The sequence below is a fragment of the Gobius niger genome (assembly GCF_951799975.1).
Source record: "Gobius niger genome assembly, chromosome: 3".
NCBI classification, from domain to species: domain Eukaryota; kingdom Metazoa; phylum Chordata; class Actinopteri; order Gobiiformes; family Gobiidae; genus Gobius; species Gobius niger.
Window position 1 is genome coordinate 3,042,843 of NC_136854.1, and position 24,378 is coordinate 3,067,220.

Below are 24,378 nucleotides of genomic sequence, written 5' to 3' on the forward strand. Positions count from 1 at the left end.
GCAGCTTCAAAAATCGAATTAAAATAACTTTTCTGCCCAACATTTCTTCATTCAAATCACTGCTTCACTGAACTGATAATGATGTGACTGATGTTATTCTTGTAAATAAGTCATATTTTCAGAAGCATTAAACCTGTCATGTGACCTTTAATGGACAAAAGTAGAATCTGGAAACATCCGTGTTTCACCTGCAGCGTCTGGCCTTAAATGAAACCTTTTCTTTTCCACCTTTGAGGCGAGCGGTTCACGCCTGATTTGGCCTCCATTACCCTCAACACCCATGAGATGTGCAGTGACTCCCGGTGTCCAGCAGGGGGCAGCATCAGGCATGTTCAGGGCCTGAAGCTCCAGGAAGTCATTGACCCTGTTTGATAAAGTTTATATATTCAGCTTCTTCACAGTTTTTGTTGCGCGGTTCAGTCGGGACCCGGGCGCCGTAAACAGGGGGTCGGGTCCTGTTTACGTCACATTAATCCTGTAATGTTTCCATGACATTACTCGAGTACAAATGTAGCTCCTCCCACTTGTGCCTCTTTCAAACACATGAGTCTAATCACTGACTGTGGAGTCACGTGAGGCGGAGCTGCTCTTTGCTCCTGGTCGGGCAGGTTCCACAGCATTTCTGCAGACTCGTTGTTCCCAATTGCCAGGATCCTCGGCGTCTCGACCACTTCGGACGTCATTCGCGTCATCACAGCGCCGCCAAGTGGTTCCATTTCACCTGGACCACTCGCCCCCTCCCAGCTCGACTCCTCCGTTTGGCTCATTTACGAAGGATACAGCTGTGGATCCTTCGCTGCCTCGGAGAGCTGAAATTACCCATGATGCACTGCAACATAGTTTCTTTTTTCTTTTCTCGCAAAACTTTGTTAGTTTGAACTCACTTTAAAAAGGTTTTATTCCTCATAAACTGTTTCCTGGCCTCTGTTATTCATAAAACAGTTGTTTTAATAAGCATAGATTGACATTTGATTATATCCTCACCGAGGACGTCAACGAAGTGGCCAAACGGAGGACGGATCCTCGCAATTGAGAAACAGCCACTGTCTGATGAGCCTCTCCTCCTGTCACCTGTCTGCAGCCCCACCCACCTTGACTGAAGCCCCGCCCACCTGGACTGTAGCCAATCCAGGTGAGGCTCTGAGTCGCTCCAGGAAGAAACGCACAAACCGGTCTCTCCGTCAGACGCACTTTTCTCTGGGACACGGTGGCCTCTGTGGATCCGCTCAGGTTCGACTGCTCTCATCATATTCAACCCCTGCTCTGGGATTGACCTGGTTTTCTCATGGTTTAGTCTTTAGTCTGGTTGAGTCTTCCTTCATTTCTTGGTTTGTGGCCTTTGGTCTAAAGTCTGATTTATTGACTCTTTAATCAGATCTGAAATGCTCAGCTTCATGTTTATTATTTTATCTGAGTCGTGTTTATCACTATTTTCTAATTAAACTATAGTTTAATCTCTGTAGCTGTAATACTGAGCTGTGTCTGTAGATGGAACTGTAGGACTTTGCTGTTTGTCAAAATGAGAGATTGATTTCAACTCAACTTTGCTGGACGAGTGTAACCCAGGTAATTTTCCGCTCCTGGTCCGTCTCTGCCTTAGCACTAGGCCTAAACTCTCGCGAGATTTCCGCCTGTGGGTTGAGATTTGCGAAGCTATCAGTCTAACAAAGATGGCTGCGCCGGGTAGTGGGCTGCTGCAGACGCCTCCGCCGCTGTGAGCCAGCGTTTTTTGTATGATTTTGAGCACTTACGAACAGTGGAACTGGTGAGTGTTACGCTAACACTTCCTATTATTTTGAATCAGTCAGCTGGTGCTGGCGCTGGCTCGGCTTATTCATTACGTGTATCCACACTGTTTATTTTGTAATGAATTGATACGTACGTATTTTAAGAGTACTCGAGATTTATTTACTCAAGCATCTGCTGGTGCGGTAGGAGGCGCTGCAGCCGCTCCCCCACACACACACAGCTACGCTCAATCGGCCAATACGGACAATCTACCTATGAACATTGGACTCTGTTTTAATGGTTTTATTCAAAACCAATGAACTCTTGATACTGAATGTGTCAACCAATTGTGTGCACTGTGTTAATATTTTGTAAATACTTCCCCCGCACTGTAAAAACAAATACACAACAATTAAGAACTGCAACACTGTGTCCGCTTCCATTGAGCACCTCATTTTCCTCCGAGCCGAACCTTGTCTTCTGATTAACCTTGCCTATCATCACATCATACCTGAGTACTATTCTTTAACTGCAGCCTCATACATGCTACACGAGCATCTGATGATACAACTAACAATTATTTTGTAATCAATTAATCTATCGATTATTTTTACGATTAATCGATTAATCGGTTTGCTGTGAATGGTGAGGGAAAATTATATATATATTTTTTTTTTTCACATATAGCTTAAGTGGCGCTGCTTGAGGATGTGTTGATGGAGTAAACTAAAGGGAAATGTTTGTTGGAGGCTGTATTCATGAAATTTACAATGTACAAAACACTACAGACCCTAAACAAAGTAGGTTTTCATCAAAAATACTACATTTTTAATGAAAATAATTAATTGATTACTAAAATAGTTGTCGACTGTTTCAATAACGCCTGTGGTGTCACTTATAAAACTATGTCTGCATTTATATGAACAAGGGGAAACATGTGGTCACATCAGAGGACCTGAAGCTATGCAGTAACTTCTCTGTTTAAACAGGCAATGAAGATATTTGACAAGAAACCTGTGAGATCATTGCAATATGATACAATTTTATACATTTTAGTATTTAGAACTTGACTTGTCTGAACAACAGGCATCAGGGCTCTCTCAGACCCTCCACCTGAGCCTCAGATAGCGGGGTCGGGGATGGTGTTTCAAAGTCGAGGTCACTTTATTTATACAACAGAACAGACAGAAGTGACATCTGTGCAGCTAAAAGGGCTCAAAGCCAGTTTTTAAAAGCAAAAAAAAATCTATTAAAAACAATATGTAAAATACAGTAATAGAACAATCGTCAAATGACAGTTCAGATAAAGACGTTAGAAAAAGGTCACTTGTTCAGAACACATACAGCTGCTGGAACAAAACTTATTTTATTTCTGTAATGGTTAGTTTTGCCGACTGGGACTTTGAACCATTTCGTAGATGGGTGCAATGAAAGTCACCATTCAGGGTATGGAGAACATCTTTAGATATGGAAGACGCCATTCTCAGAAGCGGTTTATCGTACAGAGCAGCAGGATAAGGATAAGCTATTTCTGTTCTTCAGAGTCAAGTTCCCAAACCAAGACACCAGACGGAAGGATTTAACCGACTCAATGAAGTAAGGGATCATGTATAGAATGCTGGTCCTTATCGGGAAAATAAGTACTGAGAGGGCGAACCGGACCCCGATGTGAATCAGAGCGGTCTTGTTTCGCCCTGAAGGTATTTATTTTCCCCATAATGACCAGCGTTCTATACATTATCCCACTTATTATACGGCCATTTGCCAACTGAACACACACAACATAAACTTGGCAAAGTTTTTTATGATTCGTAGGTTAGGCTAGGTTAGTAGCAGCAAGGCTAGCTACTTACTTCTAGCCTAGCTAACTAGTTGAAGGTGCAGTTGGAGGAATGGTGGCGAATCTCTGGGTAAGTCGGACTCCCATTAACTTCACAAGAGATTCCCCCAACTTCTCTCTTATGGACGGGGACAGAGACAGTGTCCTCGACCACTACATGTGGAGTGATATGAAAGACCTGTGTTACAAGCACGAACTCCGTTGCCATTGGCAACAGTCATTATTTTTTTCAGAAGTCCTCTATCAGAAAATAATGACTGGTAAAACGTTGGAAAATTCCATTCAAGTCAATGGAGCGTTCTACTTGCATATTGAAGAGCCGTATAATAAAGAACGATAAAACATGGTCAACAGAGATTTGTCAATGTGAAAAGAGGCCAACTTTCTTGGACAGTATAAGGGTGTAAGGGTGACCATTGTTTCTCCTTTAAGGGGACTACATTGTGGCCCTCTCTCCCCACTGGACTGAAACTGCAGACTAATATGAACATCTTTAGCAGAAAGCTCAGGGCTCGGGCCAGAGTTGTACCAGAGTAAAACACTTTAAACAATGTATCTGGTTCATCCAATGTTATGGGTATGTACATTTTAAGGTTGTGCTGTAGTTGTCGCGCCGCCTTCTCTCGGGTCCGAGGGCACGTGTTTTCACTCCGACAGTTTATGGTTCATGTAAATCAGGGCGAGCTCGGGTTCGACTGGACTCTGAAGGAGGGGGACCGAGCAGGACCAGGACAAGAGCAGAAAGAGTTTGGAAAAATCCTACACATGATTTTTTTTATATAAAAAGGGAACAGCCCACAATGATCTGCCACATCCACTCCGTCTCCCCTCCAGAGCGATTCACATCTGCTCCATGAACAGACGCTGCTCACAGGACGTCCCACCGCCTCCCTCTACACCCCTCACGCACATGAAGCCAGATATCTGGACAATGACTCATGAAGAGGACATGGAGCTCCTCACATCTTCCACAAAACACAGTCCAGCAGCAGCAGCTCCTAAAGTCTGCACCAGCTCCACTCACGCCCCGGCCTGGACTAACAGGAACGAGTCTGAAGCTTAAAAATGGGTGTGACCCTGGACCAAACCAAGACTAAACCAAAAAATAATTACACAAATGGCCGTGGTTGACATTTCTCTGAAACCACACCATTATTTAGGCTTGGATGATGGAAGTTGTCATTTTATACTCACTACTGTCACCTCAGGTCATTGGTGTAGCTGCAGTTTATATATTAAGCTCATGCATGACGGAACTTCGGGCCCAAAATAAGAAGTTTTGGAGTTGTGGTGAACAGGTCTGAGCTCATTCTACACATTACGACATTGCTGGAGCAAGTGGGGTGTAGACAATACAAGATTTTAACATTTTAAGTCTAGTCCCTTAAATCAATCAAAGGTTATTTCTATAGCACTTTACAACAACACGTGACAGACCAAAGTGCTTTACATAAAAACACAGGGAGGAAACATTCTGTATAAAATGACATCGAAGACATTTGAAGATTCAAAGATTCTAAAGATTTTATTGTCATTTCTCTCAAGTCCTTGGTGTGTGTGTTCTTGTACTTACGGCATTGTGAGGTCCAGTTTGAGCTTTTAACCAACAGAGTGAGGACATTTTTGTAAAGTGAGGACATCTTAGGTGGTCCTCACTTATTTGAGTGGTGGTCGGAGGGGCAAATGGCACAGACTGGTTGCCTCCCAAAGCACAAGGGGTTAAAGTGATAGTTTTATAGACTGTAGAAGCCTTTGTGCACTCATTTGGAGAGCTGGGAAGTGGACACAATAGCCAGCGGCGCGTCAGCCATAGCCATCGGTCACGCATCTCAGTGGCTTCTAAACTGGCCACTAAAATCACTAAACTAATCCTAAAACTACACAAACACCAAAGTAAAGCAGCATAAGCAGAAAGAACAGCTAAAATGGAATAAACCCGGTCCACTGCTGGCATTGCTGGGATCATTGGCATTGTTGACGTTGCTTTTCCAGCAATGTCACAGAAAACATGAGCGACAGGAACATGTACAGCACCGCCTTGTGAGATTCCATTAGTTTTAATCAGTCTGAATTTGTTTTAGCTTCATGGTTAATTTATCTCTGCCTCTGCCTCTGCCCTGTCTCTGCCTCTGCCTCTTACTCTGCCTCCGCCTCCGCCTCTGCCTCTGCCTCTGCCCTGCCTCTGCTCTGCCCCTGCCTCTGCCTCTGCCTCTGCCCTGCCTCTGCTCTGCCCCTGCCTCTGCCTCTGCCTCTGCCTCTGCCCTGCCTCTGCTCTGCCCCTGCCTCTGCCTCTGCCTCTGCCCTGCCTCTGCTCTGCCCCTGCCTCTGCTCTGCCCCTGCCTCTGCCTCTGCCCTGCCTCTGCTCTGCCCCTGCCTCTGCTCTGCCCCTGCCTCTGCCTCTGCCTCTGCCTCTGCTCTGCCCCTGCCTCTGCCTCTGCCTCTGCCTCTGCCCTGCCTCTGCCCTGCCCCTGCTCTGTTTGAAGCAAAGCAGAAGCAGAGAGGGAGAGGGGGGAGAGGACAGAGAGGGAGGGAGAGGAGAGAGAGGACAGCAAGGAGAGAGGGGGAGAGGAGAGGAGAGGAGAGAGAGGAGAGAGGGAGAGGAGAGGAGAGAGGGAGAGGAGAGGAGAGAGGGAGATGAGAGGGAGGGAGAGGAGAGGAGAGAGAGGGAGAGGAGAGGGAGGGAGATGAGAGGGAGAGGAGAGGAGAGAGAGGGAGAGGAGAGAGGGAGAGGAGAGGGAGGGAGAGGAGAGAGGGAGAGGAGAGAGAGGACAGCAAGGAGAGAGGGGGAGAGGAGAGAGGGGGAGAGAGAGGAAAGAGAGAGGGGAAAGAGAGCTGAGAAGCATAGGCAGAAAGAGCAGCAGCAACAGGAACAGCAGCAGAAGTAGAAGCAGCAGAAGAAGCAGAAAGAGCAGAAGAAGCAGAAAGAGCAGCAACAGGAACAACAACAGGAACAGCAGCAGCAACAGGAACAGCAACAGGAACAGAAAGAGCAGAAGAAGCAGAAAGAGCAGCAACAGGAACAACAACAGGAACAGCAGCAGAAGTAGAAAGAGCAGCAGAAGCAGAAAAAGCAGCAACAGGAACAGCAACAGGAACAGAAAGAGCAGAAGAAGCAGAAAGAGAAGCAGCAACAGGAACAGGAACAGAAACAGGAACAGAAGCAGAAGCAGAAAGAGCAGCAGCAGCAGCAACAACAACAACAGGAACAACAACAGGAACAACAACAGGAACAGGAACAGGAACAGAAGCAGAGACAGAAGCAGAGAAAGAAGCAGAGACAGAAGCAGAAGCAGAGGCAGAAGCAGAGGCAGAAGCAGAGACAGAAGCAGAAGCAGAGACAGAAGCAGAAGCAGGGGAGGGCAGAGCAGAGCAGAGATAAACTGAACCAAAAGGATACATGAAGCTAAAACAAGGGGTGAACAAATTCAGACTGAATTAAAAGTAATCTTACCAGCCGGCGCTGAAGCTCTAATGATACGGCTTGTCCCATTTGGAGAAGAGTCGCTTCAGTCCAGACTTCGGCCGGTTCTCGAAGGCTTTGAGGCGGATATTGAGATGTTTCATGGCGTCCTCCTGGAACTCCGTGGTCTGTCCATTATTGAGATTTTGATTTCTCTCATGTTTTTGTAGTAATTTACAGCCTAAGAGATTCATTTATAAATAAGTGTTTTCAGGACAAAATCTCCAAAAAGTGTGATCAAAGCAACATCTTACAGTGAAATGTTTTTCTATTTTTACGTTCAGAGAGAAAACTCTTATCGAAGAACTCAAACTTGAGCTCATGAAAAATCATCTGCAGCGTCTCCACATCTTCTGCTCTCAACTTTGCTGCACTTTTATTTTTTAGAAGAGACTTAATAATACAGAGAGGTTTAGGTTTTAGTTTTTATTAGTTAGTTATTTATTAGTTTAGGATTTTATTTGAGCAATTTACATTCATGTTTCTTTGCAGATTCATAACAGTGCAATTGTAGATGCTCAAAATGGAGTCGGCTGGAACAATAACGCTCACACTTCCCCATATTCAATTCAATACATTAACGTAACATCATGAATTATTATTGTATAACGTGAAGACTGTGATTATCTCTATCAATCCACAGACCGCGGTTTATCCTCAAATCAATCGCCGCCGCCCAAGAGGTGACTTCCTGTTTCGACCCAGCACACCAAAATAAAAGCACCATCTTATTCATGAGTTCAGCAAAACACTGAAAATGTGTGTATTTAATAATATTCTTGTGATGTTGTTGTTGGTTTATTCCCCCAGTTTTCCACACAGGAACCTAAAGTGCGTATGACAAAAACATTAACACATATATAACACAAATATGTTGATTCACTTTCTTATTGGACACTGACCGTTTTAAACCGTTGCCGTGCCGACCATGCTACATTGATGGGAATTGAGTGAGTCAATTAAATGTAACCTCTTAAAGCCCGCCTCGTTTTAATTTTCTCCAGTTCAGCTTTACCCAGGTGACATAGGCCAGTGTTACGCCTCATTTGAAAGCTAAGACCTACAAAACTCATCTAAACTGATCTTTTTTCTCACATTGTTGCCGCGTTGACGTCACGTTCTTTGACATTTCTTTTTACGTGGCTTTTTTGGCTGCGTTTTCATGTGTCGTTGTCGCTTTCCCAGCATGTTTCCGTCTCGATTCTGACGCCTTTTCCAAGAAGCTTTGAGATGTGGAGAAAATGTGGTTGTTAATGCATCGTATGTGTAAGAAATGAGCCAAATGTGTGGGTTTGTCGTGTTGACAGATTAGACGAGTTATTATTGTGTTTCTTTTGTGTTTCCTCTTTGAGAGCCTAATGAAGGTGGAAAAACGCTAGACTAAAGCAGAGTTCATGTTTGGCAGCGTCTGTGCTCGAGGCGGGATTCAAACCCTTGACCTTCCGATCATGAGACTTCCCGCTCTACCCACTGCACCACTGACGCCTTTGTTCACTCAAAGAGCTTTCCAGCAAAGATCCACTCACCCATTCACACGCTCACTCATACACCAATGTACGCAGACACTGGGGGCAAGGCAGGTGAAGTGTCTTGCCCAAGGACACACCGACAGTGTGCCCCTGCAGGGTTCGAACCGCTGGTCACAGGATGACCCGCTCTACTCTCTGTGCCACTGTCAGACTGAAGCAGAGCTCATGTTTGGCAGTGTCTGTGCTGGAAAAGGCGTCTGAAATCAGTCTGTGTGCATGAAGAAAGATGAACCAATGAGCTTACAGCAGCGGCCTCAAGACCCGCCCCCTGATTTGCAGACATTAAGAGAAATACAGAAATAAATATATATATATGAATAAATAAATGCACTTATAATAAATGCATGGGCCTGAAACTCCGCCTCCTCTCACTCGCCTGGGCCTGAAGCTCCGCCTCCTCTCACTCACCTGTGCCTGAAACTCCACCTCCTCTCACTCGCCTGGGCCTGAAGCTCCGCCTCCTCTCACTCACCTGTGCCTGAAGCTCCGCCTCCTCTCACTCGCCTGGGCCTGAAGCTCCGCCTCCTCTCACTCACCTGTGCTTGAAGCTCCACCTCCTCTCACTTGCCTGGGCCTGAAGCTCCGCCTACTCTCACTTGCCTGGGCCTGAAACTCCGCCTCCTCTCACTTGCCTGGGCCTGAAGCTCCGCCTCCTCTCACTCACCTGTGCCTGAAGCTCCGCCTCCTCTCACTCACCTGGGCCTGAAGCTCCGCCTCCTCTCACTCACCTGGGCCTGAAGCTCCTCTCACTCACCTGGGCCTGAAGCTCCGCCTCCTCTCACTCGCCTGTGCCTGAATCTCCGCCTCCTCTCTCTCGCCCGGGCCTGAAGCTCCGCCTCCTCTCACTTGCCTGGGCCTGAAGCTCCGCCTCCTCTCACTCGCCTGGGCCTGAAGCTGCACCTCCTCTCATTCGCCTGGGCCTGAAGCTCCGCCCCCTCTCACTCGCCTGGGCCTGAAGCTCCGCCTCCTCTCATTCGCCTGGGCCTGAAGCTCCGCCTCCTCTCACTCGCCTGGGCCTGAAGCTCCGCCTCCTCTCATTCGCCTGGGCCTGAAGCTCCGCCTCCTCTCACTCACCTGGGCCTGAAGCTCCGCCTCCTCTCACTCGTCTGGACCTGAAGCTCCGCCTCCTCTCTTTACAGCCGCTGTGAGCTCACATGGATCTCCTGTCTGAGTTGCTTCTCTGCTGCTGGATCTTTATTTGTCGATATCGGCTTTATCTGACAGATAAATTGACAATCAAATCAATCAATCAAATCAATTGATTCAATCAAAATATGAAAATGTGTTTTTTATGGTCAAAGTAGTCCTACAATGTAAATAACACAGTTTGGCACTGTGTAGCAGTGGCACCGAATAGCCCTATTACATAAAAAAACACCCATAGCACCCAAACCCCTTGCTTTACAGATTAGCTGCTTTACACAGATGTTGTCCCCAAGGTGTACAACAAGTGTAGTGAATTTCACATGATTACAGTGAAGAACACCAGAGCATTGGCAGCTAGAGCATTGATGTCCAGAGGAGAAGGAGCGACAAAAACAGAGGTTAGGTAACTTACTTTTGAACGAGCAAGAAAAATAGTGCTCAAGACAGAGCGAAATAGTGCTCAAGACAGAGCGAAATAGTGCTCAAGACAGAGCGAGTCAAAACAAGACTTAAAAATGGTGCTCAAGACAGAGCGAGTCACAACAAGAATTAAAAATAGAGCTCAAGACAGAGCGAAATAGTGCTCAAGACAGAGCGAGTCCAAACACGACTTAAAATAGTGCTCAAGACAGAGCGAAATAGTGCTCAAGACAGAGCGAGTCAAAACAAGACTTAAAAATAGTGCTCAAGACAGAGCGAAATAGTGCTCAAGACAGAGCGAGTCAAAACAAGACTTAAAAATAGTGCTCAAGACAGAGCGAATCAAAACAAGACTTAAAAATGCATATAACTGAAAGTATTTTATCTACACTCTTGCCTCTTACTGTAATTGATTAATTCTATGTTGATGTTTTATTGATTGTATTTGTTTTCGCCTTTTACTGTAATTGATTAATTTTATGTTGATGTTTTTATTGATTCTATTTGTTTTCAACTGTGAAGCACTTTGAATTGCCTTGTGTATGAATTGTGCTCTACAAATAAACTTGCCTTGCCTTGCCTAGAATTTGGGAATTTCTTTCCAAGAGAAAAGAAACAAATATTAGACATTTTAGAACAGCTTTAGTTTAAGTTGTTCTGGTTGTGCTGTGTTCAACTACATTAACAGAAACTAGAAGTCCACATCTTTCAAATGAAGTATCATATAAGCATATTGACTGTAAGATCATTGTTTAAGTGCTAATGGCATTTGGGTATGTACAACTTTTGTGCACAGTCCAAAATTAGGCGGCAGGTAGAGATTGGTCCTTCTTTTTGACAAGCTTTTTAATCCCTTTATTGATTGATGGTTTATCTTCCTTTTTGTGTTTTATGTGATTTTACAATTTTTATTTTACAACCTTATGACATTTTCTGTGAAAGAATGATTTGCCCCGTTGACGTCATTTGCATAAACTATATCCTCTTGGGCTGTTAATGATGTATTTCTTCTTGCCGTTGTAGTAATCTAAATATTGACTAAATGGGTAGATGATCACTAATGTCTGTCAAAATCCCGCACATAACAATGTTTGTTTTGTGATTAAATGGAATGAGCCCATGCTGTTCATTGAGTGAAAAATATAAATTAAACCAAACTAACATATTTTATTTTTGGGGAAAAAAATCGAGATATCACTTTTTTTTTTAAAGAATGTATTTGTAAATTCCTGCATTTAGAAAAAAAATATTTAGCTGATAAGTATTTGGACACCAAACAAAAGTATATCGCAGTACTTTGTAATGTCACCCTGGTTGACAATTACTAGAGTCAAATGTTTCCTGTCCGAATACTTATTTGCCCCATTGTCCATTAAAGGAATAGGCCACCGTTTTTACATACTGAGATATGCTCTTACCTCACTTTAGCCGAGTTAATATATCCCCGTCTGGTCTTTGTCCGTGCGCTCTGCCAGGCAAACGGAGCACATACGCAGCCTCTCCCACATGTCACATAGCTCCAAAAAAGCTCACGATAGAAGCTACCAAGCTCTTCCACGTGTTCCCTATTTAAATAAAGTTACGTGAAGTGTTTTCATGCGAAGTATATTTACACAGAAATGTAGCATGGCGATTTTATAAGCAGATAAAAAGGGGCACTATATTGTGAGGCGTAATGATACGAGGAGCAAAACGTCCGCGCAGTAACTCCTAAAGACTTCCCCCGCTCACTTCCGTCAATAACCTTTAGGAGTTACTGCGCGGACGTTTTGCTCCTCGTATCATTACGCCTCACAATATAGTCCCCCTTTTTATCTGCTTATAAAATCGACATGTTACATTTCTGTGTAAATATACTTCGCATGAAAACACTTCACGTAACTTTATTTAAATAGGGAACACGTGGAAGAGCTTGGTAGCTTCTATCGTGAGCTTTTTTGGAGCTATGTGACATGTGGGAGAGGCTGCGTATGTGCTCCGTTTGCCTGACAGAGCGCACGGACAAAGACCAGACGGGGATATATTAACTCGGCTAAAGTGAGGTAAGAGCATATCTCAGTATGTAAAAACGGTGGCCTATTCCTTTAAGAGAAACAAAACATGAAACAAACCAAACCAAAAAGAGGGAAGAGTTCGCCTAAAACCAATGAAAAGACATTGACAGAGTGGAACCAGAGAAATCCCCAGAAGAGACTCCCAGAACTGAGATCCCGAACCGAGCGCAGCAACAAAGGGGAGGAAATGATCACCAACAAATGAAAAGTCATTCAAAAAGCAGAATCAGAAATTCCACTGAGAACTCCCTCTTATCATCGACCCCATAGACCCTTTAATTGTTTGTAAACATTCGGAGCGTAGCTGGAGGCAGGAAGTTAGATTCCCATCTATTTCCATTGGAGCTGTTGTCATGGTAACGATAAACAAATGTTTTTTGGAAATATCAAATAAACCTTATTTTATCTTCTCAAATGTCATTCCTCTTGGTCTTGCACCTTCAGCCACAACGAGACCACATTTTTTAGTTGTAGTTTTACACTTGTAATCACTAGTTTTAATTTAATCTTATTTCTCTTGATCACTTCCTGCCTCCAGATGATGTCACTGATGATGTCAGCAGTTAAAGGGTCTATAAGTAGAAGAAGAGTGGAACCTGAGAAACCCCTGTAGACTCGTAAATTTGGGAGCCTGCACTGGATGCAGCAACAAAGGGGAGGAGCTAATCACCAACAAATGAAAAGACCTTCAGAGGAATTCAAACTACATACCTGCATATTTAGAAAGTAATCCATGTCATTAAATGTGTTGACGAAAATACTTTTTTTTCCCACTTTGTGTGTCTTCTGAAATTGGAGGTCCTGTAAACACTCCCAGAATAGGGAGATGGATTCTCATGTGTTTGTAAACTCACAAATACTGCAATACTTCAGTTTGACAAGGGAGGTAAGGATTGTTGCTGAATCAGTCTGAATACTGCAGAAACAGCACTTTCAACAGACTGAATCACTTCCTTTTTTCATTTTTTAGGAAGTGCTTCACAACAGCAGCTCGCCCTGTTCCTGAGCAGAGGTACGTACGACTTCTCCGTTATTTTAATCATAATTACTTATTATTTATGTAACTTACTGTATGAAGATGACTCTCCTTCACAAAATATGTTTAATGCTGTTAGTGTATGGTGTGAAAAATGGAGATGGTCTTTATATACTTAAACACAAAACACAAAGAATAAGAATGTGTACGGAGGGTTTTTGATGTCAGTGTGGTACAAATAATGGAGATGTAAAACTGTCACTCAGAGCAATTTGGTGCGACTGTAAAAGAGACAAACAATTTAAAAAAAAATGTTTACAATTTATGATGAAAAATAGAGTAAGAGTTCTGAAATCAAAAACCCACAACATTAAAGGTTAAAATAGCTAATGTGGGCAACAGCAATGGTTAAAAGTTAAAATGATCCAAGAGGCAGCGGGTCTGGGATCGTCCCGTCTGAGCTGGTCCCTGCACACAGAGCAGCAGCAGTAAAGAGGAACACAAATGTCACTGCCCCCCCGTGACGCTGCACAGGGAAACTCTGTCATTGTGAAACGACAGGATCAAAATGGGAAGTAGTGGTAGGGAGGCACCGATACCACTTTTCCTAAAACCGATACGAGTACTTGGATTTAAGTACTCGCCGATACCGAATACCGATACGAGTACAAGGCATTTTCTTCAACATTCTTACTTTTTCACAGCCGATTGGTTTGTAATTAGTAAATTTACTCATGTACATTTCCTTAAGTAAAGTAGGCGACACATTTAAGAGCAGTTATATTAGAATTGTGCTGATGCCATTTATTTATTTATTTTTATTTTCATTCAGTATCATTTTTAATTCTTATTTTACTGTCCATCATAGACAGAAAAGCCCATGTCCAAAAGCTCCCAATGCCTGTGCTTTATTCATTTATGTATTTTTATTTTACAATAGTATTGAGATGTTACTTAAATGGTCTCTTTTCGTCTTTACTTCAGCTCCTGTAGATTTTCTCCTGTGTTTGTAGTAACTTAGCGAGTAGCTACAGCGTTTTCATTGTTCTGCTGCAGCTCATTTTCCCTCAATATAAACATGCTGTATGTCTTTAGTTTGGATTTTCTGAGGACTTTTTAGTCGCTGGGTTAGTTTTTCAGATGAATAAACCCCTGGGCATAAAACGGCGTCAGAATGGCCAAAACTGCTAGCCGCGAGTTAGCAACGTTAGCCTGTATGTTGTAAACACTGCAGACGCTGCAGCACTAACAACATTTAGCTCTGGATAAATCCAGCTCAGACTCTGGTTTAGAGAGCGCAGTCTGTAATAAAGTCAGCTCTATGTGGATTATTGTGTTTACACTAAACTATTCTCCTGTTTGTTGCTTCTTCTCTCCTCAGCTGAGAGCTGCGCCTCATAGGTGTGCTGGGCGCACGTTAAATGTTATCGGTTCCTGGTATCGGGACCTCATGAATGAGTACGAGTATGAGTACAAGCATGTGGTATCGGCCCGATACCCGATACTGGTATCGGTATCGCCTCCCATGTCGGACTTGTTTAAACCAAAGACTCACAGGTGCTAGGACACAGGCCTCCTCTAGGGGGGGGCTCTTTTGTATCATGCGAGAGCAGATATTTGGAAATAGCCAAATCAAACACTGGAGATAGAAATGGTCTTAAAGATGAGGTGTTTATTGCCGTTGTTCCGAGTTACAAAGAAGTAAAACCATCTGATGACTTCAGAAAGACAGAAGTGAAGTCCAGACCTCCGCTGACAGTCCCTTTTATCCTCGTCTTGCTCCTCTGCACAGAGAGGATGACACTGCCTATCTGTGATCAGTTGTTTGTGTCTATGTGTTTGTGTATTATTTGTACTTCACGTTATGTACAGAATGATTATGGTGTCACCATTGTGTATCAGCTCATCTCACTGACATGGTCTTCATGTTCTGTAGCGTGTGAGCAAAGCGTGAGTCAGACGTTTGTTCAGATTTCCTTACAATCCTTACATCCTTACAATCCCTGGTCTGTTTCAGCTTCAGCCTCAGAGGCAGAACTGGACACACGATGGAGGAGCCAGAGGTCAGAGAGGACGAAGCCGTTCCCTCTAAAGCCACTGACCGGCCTGAAGCTCAGAGGTGAGATCCACCACTGTCCTCCATGTCAGAGTCAGCTCCAACACTCACTGCGTTTCCCCTTAAAGCACATTTAGAAGTTTGGCATAAGTGACTTTTTTTTTTACCCCGAGATAATTAAAACATTCCCCCGAGATAATTTTTGGGATTTTTTACGTTTTTATATTTCTTACCCCCCCAAAAAAAATGTTTCACCCCTAAAATTAGAGTTATGATAGAGTTATGATAGAGTCATGATAGAGTTTTGATAGAGTTATGATAGAGTCATGATAGAGTTATGATAGAGTCATGATAGAGTTATGATAGAGTTATGATAGAGTTATGATAGAGCTATGATAGAGTTATGATAGAGTCATGATAGAGTTATGATAGAGTCATGATAGAGTCATGATAGAGTCATGATAGAGTCATGATAGAGCTATGATACAGCTATGATAGAGTTATGATAAAGTTATGATAGAGTCATGATAGAGTTATGATAGAGTTTTGAAAGAATCACGATAGAGCTATGATAGAATCATGATAGAGTCATGATAGAGTCATGATAGAGTCATGATAGAGTCATGATAGAGCTATGATAGAGCTATGATACAGCTATGATAGAGTTATGATATAACTATGATAGAGTCATGATAGAGTCATGATAGAGTCATGATAGATTCATAATAGAGTTATGATAGAGTTATGATAGAGTTATGATAGAGCTATGATAGAGTTATGATAGAGCTATGATAGAGCTATGATAGAGCCATGATAGTCATGATAGAGTCATGATAGAGTCATGATAGATTCATGATAGAGTTATGATAGAGCTATGATAGAGTTATGATAGAGCTATGATAGAGCCATGATAGTTATGATAGAGTTATGATAGAGCTATGATAGAGCCATGATAGTCATGATAGAGTCATGATAGAGTCATGATAGATTCATGATAGAGTTATGATAGAGCTATGATAGAGTTATGATAGTCATGATAGAGTCATGATAGAGCCATGATAGAGTTATGATAGAGCTATAATAGAGCTATGATAGAGTTATGATAGAGCTATGATAGAGCCATGATAGAGTTATGATAGAGTTATGATAGAGCTATGATAGAGCCATGATAGTCATGATAGAGCTATGATAGAGTTATTATAGAGCCATGATAGAGTCATGATAGAGTCATGATAGAGTCATGATAGATTCATGATAGAGTTATGATAGAGCTATGATAGAGTTATGATAGAGTTATGATAGTCATGATAGAGTCATGATAGAGTCATGATAGAGTCATGATAGAGTCATGATAGAGTCTTGATAGAGTCATGATAGAGTCATGATAGAGTCATGATAGAGTTATGATAGAGCCATGATAGAGTTATGATAGTTATGATAGAGCCATGATAGTCATGATAGAGCTATAATAGAGCTTTGATAGAGCTATGATAGAGTTATGATAGAGTTATGATAGAGCTATGATAGTTATGATAGAGCTATGATAGAGCTATGATAGAGTTATGATAGAGCTATGATAGAGCTATGATAGAGCTATGATAGAGTTATGATAGAGTTATGATAGAGCTATGATAGAGCTATGATAGAGTTATGATAGAGTTATGATAGAGCTATGATAGAGCTATGATAGAGTTATGATAGAGCTATGATAGAGTTATGATAGAGTTATGATAGAGCTATCATAGAGTTATTATTGAGCCATGATAGAGTTATGATAGAGCTATGATAGAGTTATGATAGTCATGATAGAGTCATGATAGAGTCATGATAGAGCCATGATAGAGCTATGATAGAGTTATGATAGAGCTATGATAGAGCCATGATAGAGTTATGATAGAGTTATGATAGAGCTATGATAGAGAAATGATAGAGCTATGATAGAGCCATGATAGAGTTATGATAGAGTTATGATAGAGCTATGATAGAGTTATGATAGAGTTATGATAGTCATGATAAGAGTCATGATAGAGCCATGATAGAGTTATGATAGAGTTATGATAGAGCTATGATAGAGCCATGATAGAGTTATGATAGAGCTATGATAGAGCTATGATAGAGTTATGATAGAGCTATGATAGAGCCATGATAGAGTTATGATAGAGCTATGATAGAGCCTTGATAGTCATGATAGAGCTATGATAGAGTTATTATAGAGCCATGATAGAGTCATGATAGAGTCATGATAGATTCATGATAGAGTTATGATAGAGCTATGATAGAGTTATGATAGAGTTATGATAGTCATGATAGAGTCATGATAGAGTCATGATAGAGTCATGATAGAGTCATGATAGAGTCATGATAGAGTTATGATAAAGTCATGATAGGGTCATGATAGAGTTATGATAGAGCTATGATAGAGTTATGATAGAGTTATGATAGAGTCATGATAGAGTCATGACAGAGCTATGATAGAGTTATGATATAGTTATGATAGAGTCATGATAGAGTCATGATAGAGTCATGATAGAGTTATGATAGAGTTATGATAGAGTTATGATATAGTTATGACAGAGCTATGATAGAGTTATGATAGAGTTATGATAGAGTTATCATAGAGTCATGATAGAGTCATGATAGAGTCTTCATGTTCTGTAGCGTGTGATGAAAGCGTGAGTCAGACGTTTGTTCAGATTTCCTTACAATCCTTACATCCTTACAATCCCTGGTCTGTTTCAGCTTCAGCCTCAGAGGCAGAACTGGACACACGATGGAGGCGCCAGAGGTCAGAGAGGACGAAGCCGTTCCCTCTAAAGCCACTGACCGGCCTGAAGCTCAGAGGTGAGATCCACCACTGTCCTCCATGTCAGAGTCAGCTCCAACACTCACTGCGTTTCCACTTTAAAGCACATTTAGAAGTTTGGCATAAGTGACTTTTTTTTTTAACCCGAGATAATTAAAACATTCCCCCGAGATAATTTTTGGGATTTTTTACGTTTTTATATTTCTTACCCCCCCAAAAAAGATGTTTCACCCCTAAAATTAGAGTTATGATAGAGTTATGATAGAGTCATGATAGAGTTATGATAGAGTTATGATAGAGTCATGATAGAGTTATGATAGAGTCATGATAGAGTTGTGATAGAGTTATGATAGAGTTATGATAGAGTCATGATAGAGTTATGATAGAGCTATGATAGAGTTATGATAGAGTCATGATAGAGTTATGATAGAGTCATGATAGAGTCATGATAGTCATGATAGAGTCATGATAGAGTCATGATAGAGCTATGATACAGCTATGATAGAGTTATGATAAAGTTATGATAGAGCTATGATAGAGTCATGATAGAGTTATGATAGAGTTATGAAAGAGTCACGATAGAGCTATGATAGAATCATGATAGAGTCATGATAGAGTCATGATAGAGTCATGATAGAGCTATGATAGAGTCATGATAGAGTCATGATAGAGTTATGATAGAGTTATGATAGAGCTATGATAGAGTTATGATACAGCTATGATAGAGTTATGATAGAACTATGATAGAGTCATGATAGATTCATAATAGAGTTATGATAGAGTTATGATAGAGTTATGATAGAGCTATGATAGAGTTATGATAGAGCTATGATAGAGCCATGATATAGTTATGATAGTTATGATAGAGCTATGATAGAGCCATGATAGTCATGATAGAGTCATGATAGAGTCATGATAGATTCATGATAGAGTTATGATAGAGCTATGATAGAGTGATGATAGTCATGATAGAGCCATGATAGAGTTATGATAGAGCTATAATAGAGCTATGATAGAGTTATGATAGAGCTATGATAGAGCCATGATAGAGTTATGATAGAGTTATGATAGAGCTATGATAGAGCCATGATAGTCATGATAGAGCTAAGATAGAGTTATTATAGAGCCATGATAGAGTCATGATAGAGTCATGATAGAGTCATGATAGATTCATGATAGAGTTATGATAGAACTATGATAGAGTTAATATAGAGTTATGATAGTCATGATAGAGTCATGATAGAGTCATGATAGAGTCATGATAGAGTTATGATAGAGTCATGATAGAGTCATGATAGAGTTATGATAGAGCCATGATAGAGTTATGATAGTTATGATAGAGCCATGATAGTCATGATAGAGCTATGATAGAGCTTTGATAGAGCTATGATAGAGTTATGATAGAGTTATGATGGAGTTATGATAGAGTTATGATAGAGCTATGATAGAGCTATGATAGAGTTATGATAGAGCTATGATAGAGCTATGATAGAGTTATGATAGAGTTATGATAGAGCTATGATAGAGTTATTATAGAGCCATGATAGAGCTATGATAGAGTTATGATAGTCATGATAGAGTCATGATAGAGTCATGATAGAGCCATGATAGAGCTATAATAGAGTTATGATAGAGCTATGATAGAGCCATGATAGAGTTATGATAGAGTTATGATAGAGCTATGATAGAGCCATGATAGAGTTATGATAGAGTTATGATAGAGCTATGATAGAGTTATGATAGAGTTATGATAGTCATGATAGAGTCATGATAGAGCCATGATAGAGTTATGATAGAGTTATGATAGAGCTATGATAGAGCCATGATAGAGTTATGATAGAGCTATGATAGAGCTATGATAGAGTTATGATAGAGCTATGATAGAGCCATGATAGAGTTATGATAGAGTTATGATAGAGCTATGATAGAGCCATGATAGTCATGATAGAGCTATGATAGAGTTATTATAGAGCCATGATAGAGTCATGATAGAGTCATGATAGAATCATGATAGATTCATGATTGAGTTATGATAGAGCTATGATAGAGTTATGATAGAGTTATGATAGTCATGATAGAGTTATTATAGAGTCATGATAGAGTCATGATAGAGTCATGATAGAGTTATGATAGAGTCATGATAGAGTCATGATAGAGTTATGATAGAGCCATGATAGAGTTATGATAGTTATGATAGAGCCATGATAGTCATGATAGAGCTATGATAGAGTTATGATAGAGTTATGATAGAGTCATGATAGAGTTATGATAGAGCTATGATAGAGCTATGATAGAGTTATGATAGAGCTATGATAGAGTTATGATAGAGTTATGATAGAGCTATGATAGAGTTATTATAGAGCCATGATAGAGTTATGATTGAGCTATGATAGTCATGATAGAGCCATGATAGAGTTATGATAGAGCTATGATAGAGTTATGATAGAGTTATGATATAGCTATGATAGAGTTATTATAGAGCCATGATAGAGTTATGATAGAGCTATGATAGTCATGATAGAGCCATGATAGAGTTATGATAGAGTTATGATAGAGCTATGATAGAGTTATGATAGAGCTATGATAGAGCCATGATAGAGTTATGATAGAGTTATGATAGAGCTATGATAGAGTTATGATAGAGTTATGATAGTCATGATAGAGTCATGATAGAGCCATGATAGAGTTATGATAGAGTTATGATAGAGCTATGATAGAGCCATGATAGAGTTATGATAGAGCTATGATAGAGCTATGATAGAGTTATGATAGAGCTATGATAGAGCCATGATAGAGTTATGATAGAGTTATGATAGAGCTATGATAGAGCCATGATAGTCATGATAGAGCTATGATAGAGTTATTATAGAGCCATGATAGAGTCATGATAGAGTCATGATAGAATCATGATAGATTCATGATTGAGTTATGATAGAGCTATGATAGAGTTATGATAGAGTTATGATAGTCATGATAGAGTTATTATAGAGTCATGATAGAGTCATGATAGAGTCATGATAGAGTTATGATAGAGTCATGATAGAGTCATGATAGAGTTATGATAGAGCCATGATAGAGTTATGATAGTTATGATAGAGCCATGATAGTCATGATAGAGCTATGATAGAGTTATGATAGAGTTATGATAGAGTCATGATAGAGTTATGATAGAGCTATGATAGAGCTATGATAGAGTTATGATAGAGCTATGATAGAGTTATGATAGAGTTATGATAGAGCTATGATAGAGTTATTATAGAGCCATGATAGAGTTATGATTGAGCTATGATAGTCATGATAGAGCCATGATAGAGTTATGATAGAGCTATGATAGAGTTATGATAGAGTTATGATATAGCTATGATAGAGTTATTATAGAGCCATGATAGAGTTATGATAGAGCTATGATAGTCATGATAGAGCCATGATAGAGTTATGATAGAGTTATGATAGAGCTATGATAGAGTTATGATAGAGCTATGATAGAGCCATGATAGAGTTATGATAGAGTTATGATAGAGCTATGATAGAGTTATGATAGAGTTATGATAGTCATGATAGAGTTATGATAGAGCCATGATAGAGTTATGATAGAGTTATGATAGAGCTATGATAGAGCCATGATAGAGTTATGATAGAGCTATGATAGAGCTATGATAGAGTTATGATAGAGCTATGATAGAGCCATGATAGAGTTATGATAGAGTTATGATAGAGCTATGATAGAGCCATGATAGTCATGATAGAGCTATGATAGAGTTATTATAGAGCCATGATAGAGTCATGATAGAGTCATGATAGAATCATGATAGATTCATGATTGAGTTATGATAGAGCTATGATAGAGTTATGATAGAGTTATGATAGTCATGATAGAGTTATTATAGAGTCATGATAGAGTCATGATAGAGTCATGATAGAGTTATGATAGAGTCATGATAGAGTCATGATAGAGTTATGATAGAGCCATGATAGAGTTCTGATAGTTATGATAGAGCCATGATAGTCATGATAGAGCTATGATAGAGTTATGATAGAGTTATGATAGAGTCATGATAGAGTTATGATAGAGCTATGATAGAGCTATGATAGAGTTATGATAGAGCTATGATAGAGTTATGATAGAGTTATGATAGAGCTATGATAGAGTTATTATAGAGCCATGATAGAGTTATGATTGAGCTATGATAGTCATGATAGAGCCATGATAGAGTTATGATAGAGCTATGATAGAGTTATGATAGAGTTATGATAGAGCTATGATAGAGTTATTATAGAGCCATGATAGAGTTATGATAGAGCTATGATAGTCATGATAGAGCCATGATAGAGTTAGGATAGAGCCCTGATAGTCATGATAGAGCCATGATAGAGTTATGATAGAGCTATGATAGAGTTATGATAGAGTCATGATAGAGTCATGACAGAGCTATGATAGAGTTATGATAGAGTTATGATATAGTTATGACAGAGCTATGATAGAGTTATGATATAGTCATGATAGAGTCATGATAGAGTCATGATAGAGTCATGATAGAGTTATGATAGAGTTATGATAGAGTTATGATATAGTTATGACAGAGCTATGATAGAGCTATGATAGAGTTATGATAGAGTTATGACAGAGCTATGATAGAGCTATGATAGAGTTATGATAGAGTTATGATATAGTTATGACAGAGCTATGATAGAGTTATGATAGAGTTATGATATAGTCATGATAGAGTCATGATAGAGTCATGATAGAGTCATGATAGAGTTATGATAGAGTTATGATTGAGTTATGATATAGTTATGACAGAGCTATGATAGAGTTATGATAGAGTTATGATAGAGTTATGATAGAGTCATGATAGAGTCATGATAGAGTCATGATAGAGTTATGTTAGAGTCATGATAGAGTCATGATAGAGTCATGATAGAGTTACGAGAGTCATGATAGAACCATGATAGAGCTATGATAGAGTCATGATAGAGTCATGATAGAGTTACGAGAGTCATGATAGAACCATGATAGAGTTATGATAGAGTCATGATAGAGTCATGATAGAGCTATCACAGAGTTATGATAGAGTTATGATAGAGTAGAAAACATGAGCTACACAGCACAGTGGTTCCCTCGTTCGGGTGGAGGAGGCTCCTAGATGCTCCTGGGAACATCTGTCGTACTCCTGTTGTTGGGGACTGTCCCTTTGGCTCAGCATTTCTGCACAAACAGATCTCAGTCTAAAGAAACTAACCTGTATAAAAAAGAATGTAAAATAGAAAATAAATAAAATAAGTTAATCTCTGATATAAAGCTAATGTGTTTCTCTTCTCAGAAAAAATGAGGCTGGAGTCAAAGCAGAAGTTCCTTCTCTGTTCTGGATGCTCATGGGAGCTCTGGACGATTTACCAGACTATGATTTTCAAAGGTTCAAGCTGTACCTGATGGACGACACTCTGTTGAAAGAGTTTGATGTCATTAAGAGAAATCGACTGGAGACAGAAGACAAGACCAAGATCCTGCAGGCCATGATGGACAACTATGGCATCTTCACCCTCAGAGTCATGAAGAGAGTCCTGGAGGCACTGGCTATGGGCAAGATCCTGGATGAGCTGTCCGAGTATCCCTACGACCCTGAGGGTAAGACTGACCTGTGACCCCAAGGGTCAGACCAAAATTAAAAAGTAAAAATTACATTAACAGTAACAATGAAATTAATAATACATTTGATTTATATTGCACTTCCACAAAAATCTTCCACGAATGTCACGATTCACCCTCTGTTCGTGGAGTCGGAGCGTGTCCTTTGGTGATGAGTAGTGGTGCTTCGTAATTCAGAGAGCATTCGTACAGCATTCGTAGAGTAGGATCACTGTTTTCACACTCAAAATTGATCAAAACACACGCTACGGCGGAAAGTACATTTTCGTACTTGCAGTAGCAAAGGAAAAGTCACACAAACTCGGCCAATCCTTGTGCTGCTCCAGGCCTCTGGCCCAACCCCGCTGTGTTCTGCTCGAGTAGTGGAATACAACCCACTTACTGGCCGGCCTGCACTCCGGAGCAGCCTGTCAGCTATGTGGCTACTGTTCGTGGCTTTCCTGCTGCCCCTACATCCACCAAGGCTCCCGTCGCAATCTTCTCTACAACGTCAGTGGCGAAAACAGTATTCCATCTCTCCAGCCCCCCCGCAGCTTACTCCCGCTCGGACACCGGCACAACAACATCTGCATATGTCATCTGCGCACTCATCACGTGACTTCATCTAACCTCCTGCCCATCTCAGCTTCCGCCACACGGACTTCACAACAAAAGTCTCTTAAGACAGAACTCTTCAATACAAGATCACTGAACAGTAAAAGCCTGCTCCTCTGTGATTT

The 24,378-nt window shown here is 40.7% G+C and overlaps 1 protein-coding gene and 1 long non-coding RNA gene across 2 annotated transcripts in view; both read left to right on the plus strand.

Moving 5' to 3' along the window:
* The window catches only part of LOC306961406, a 174,736-nt gene that overhangs the window by 45,573 nt on the left and 104,785 nt on the right, over positions 1–24,378 (plus strand). The window lies entirely within an intron of this gene.
* Positions 1,671–24,378, plus strand: part of LOC306960430 (uncharacterized protein) — a gene marked incomplete at both ends in the record, with an annotated part of 57,343 nt that continues 34,635 nt past the window's right edge. The window contains 4 exons of the mRNA XM_079552861.1: positions 1,671–1,714; positions 15,171–15,272; positions 17,949–18,050; positions 23,334–23,638. Coding sequence (XP_079408987.1) covers positions 1,671–1,714; positions 15,171–15,272; positions 17,949–18,050; positions 23,334–23,638 — 553 coding nt within the window. The remainder of the gene's footprint in view (positions 1,715–15,170; positions 15,273–17,948; positions 18,051–23,333; positions 23,639–24,378) is intronic.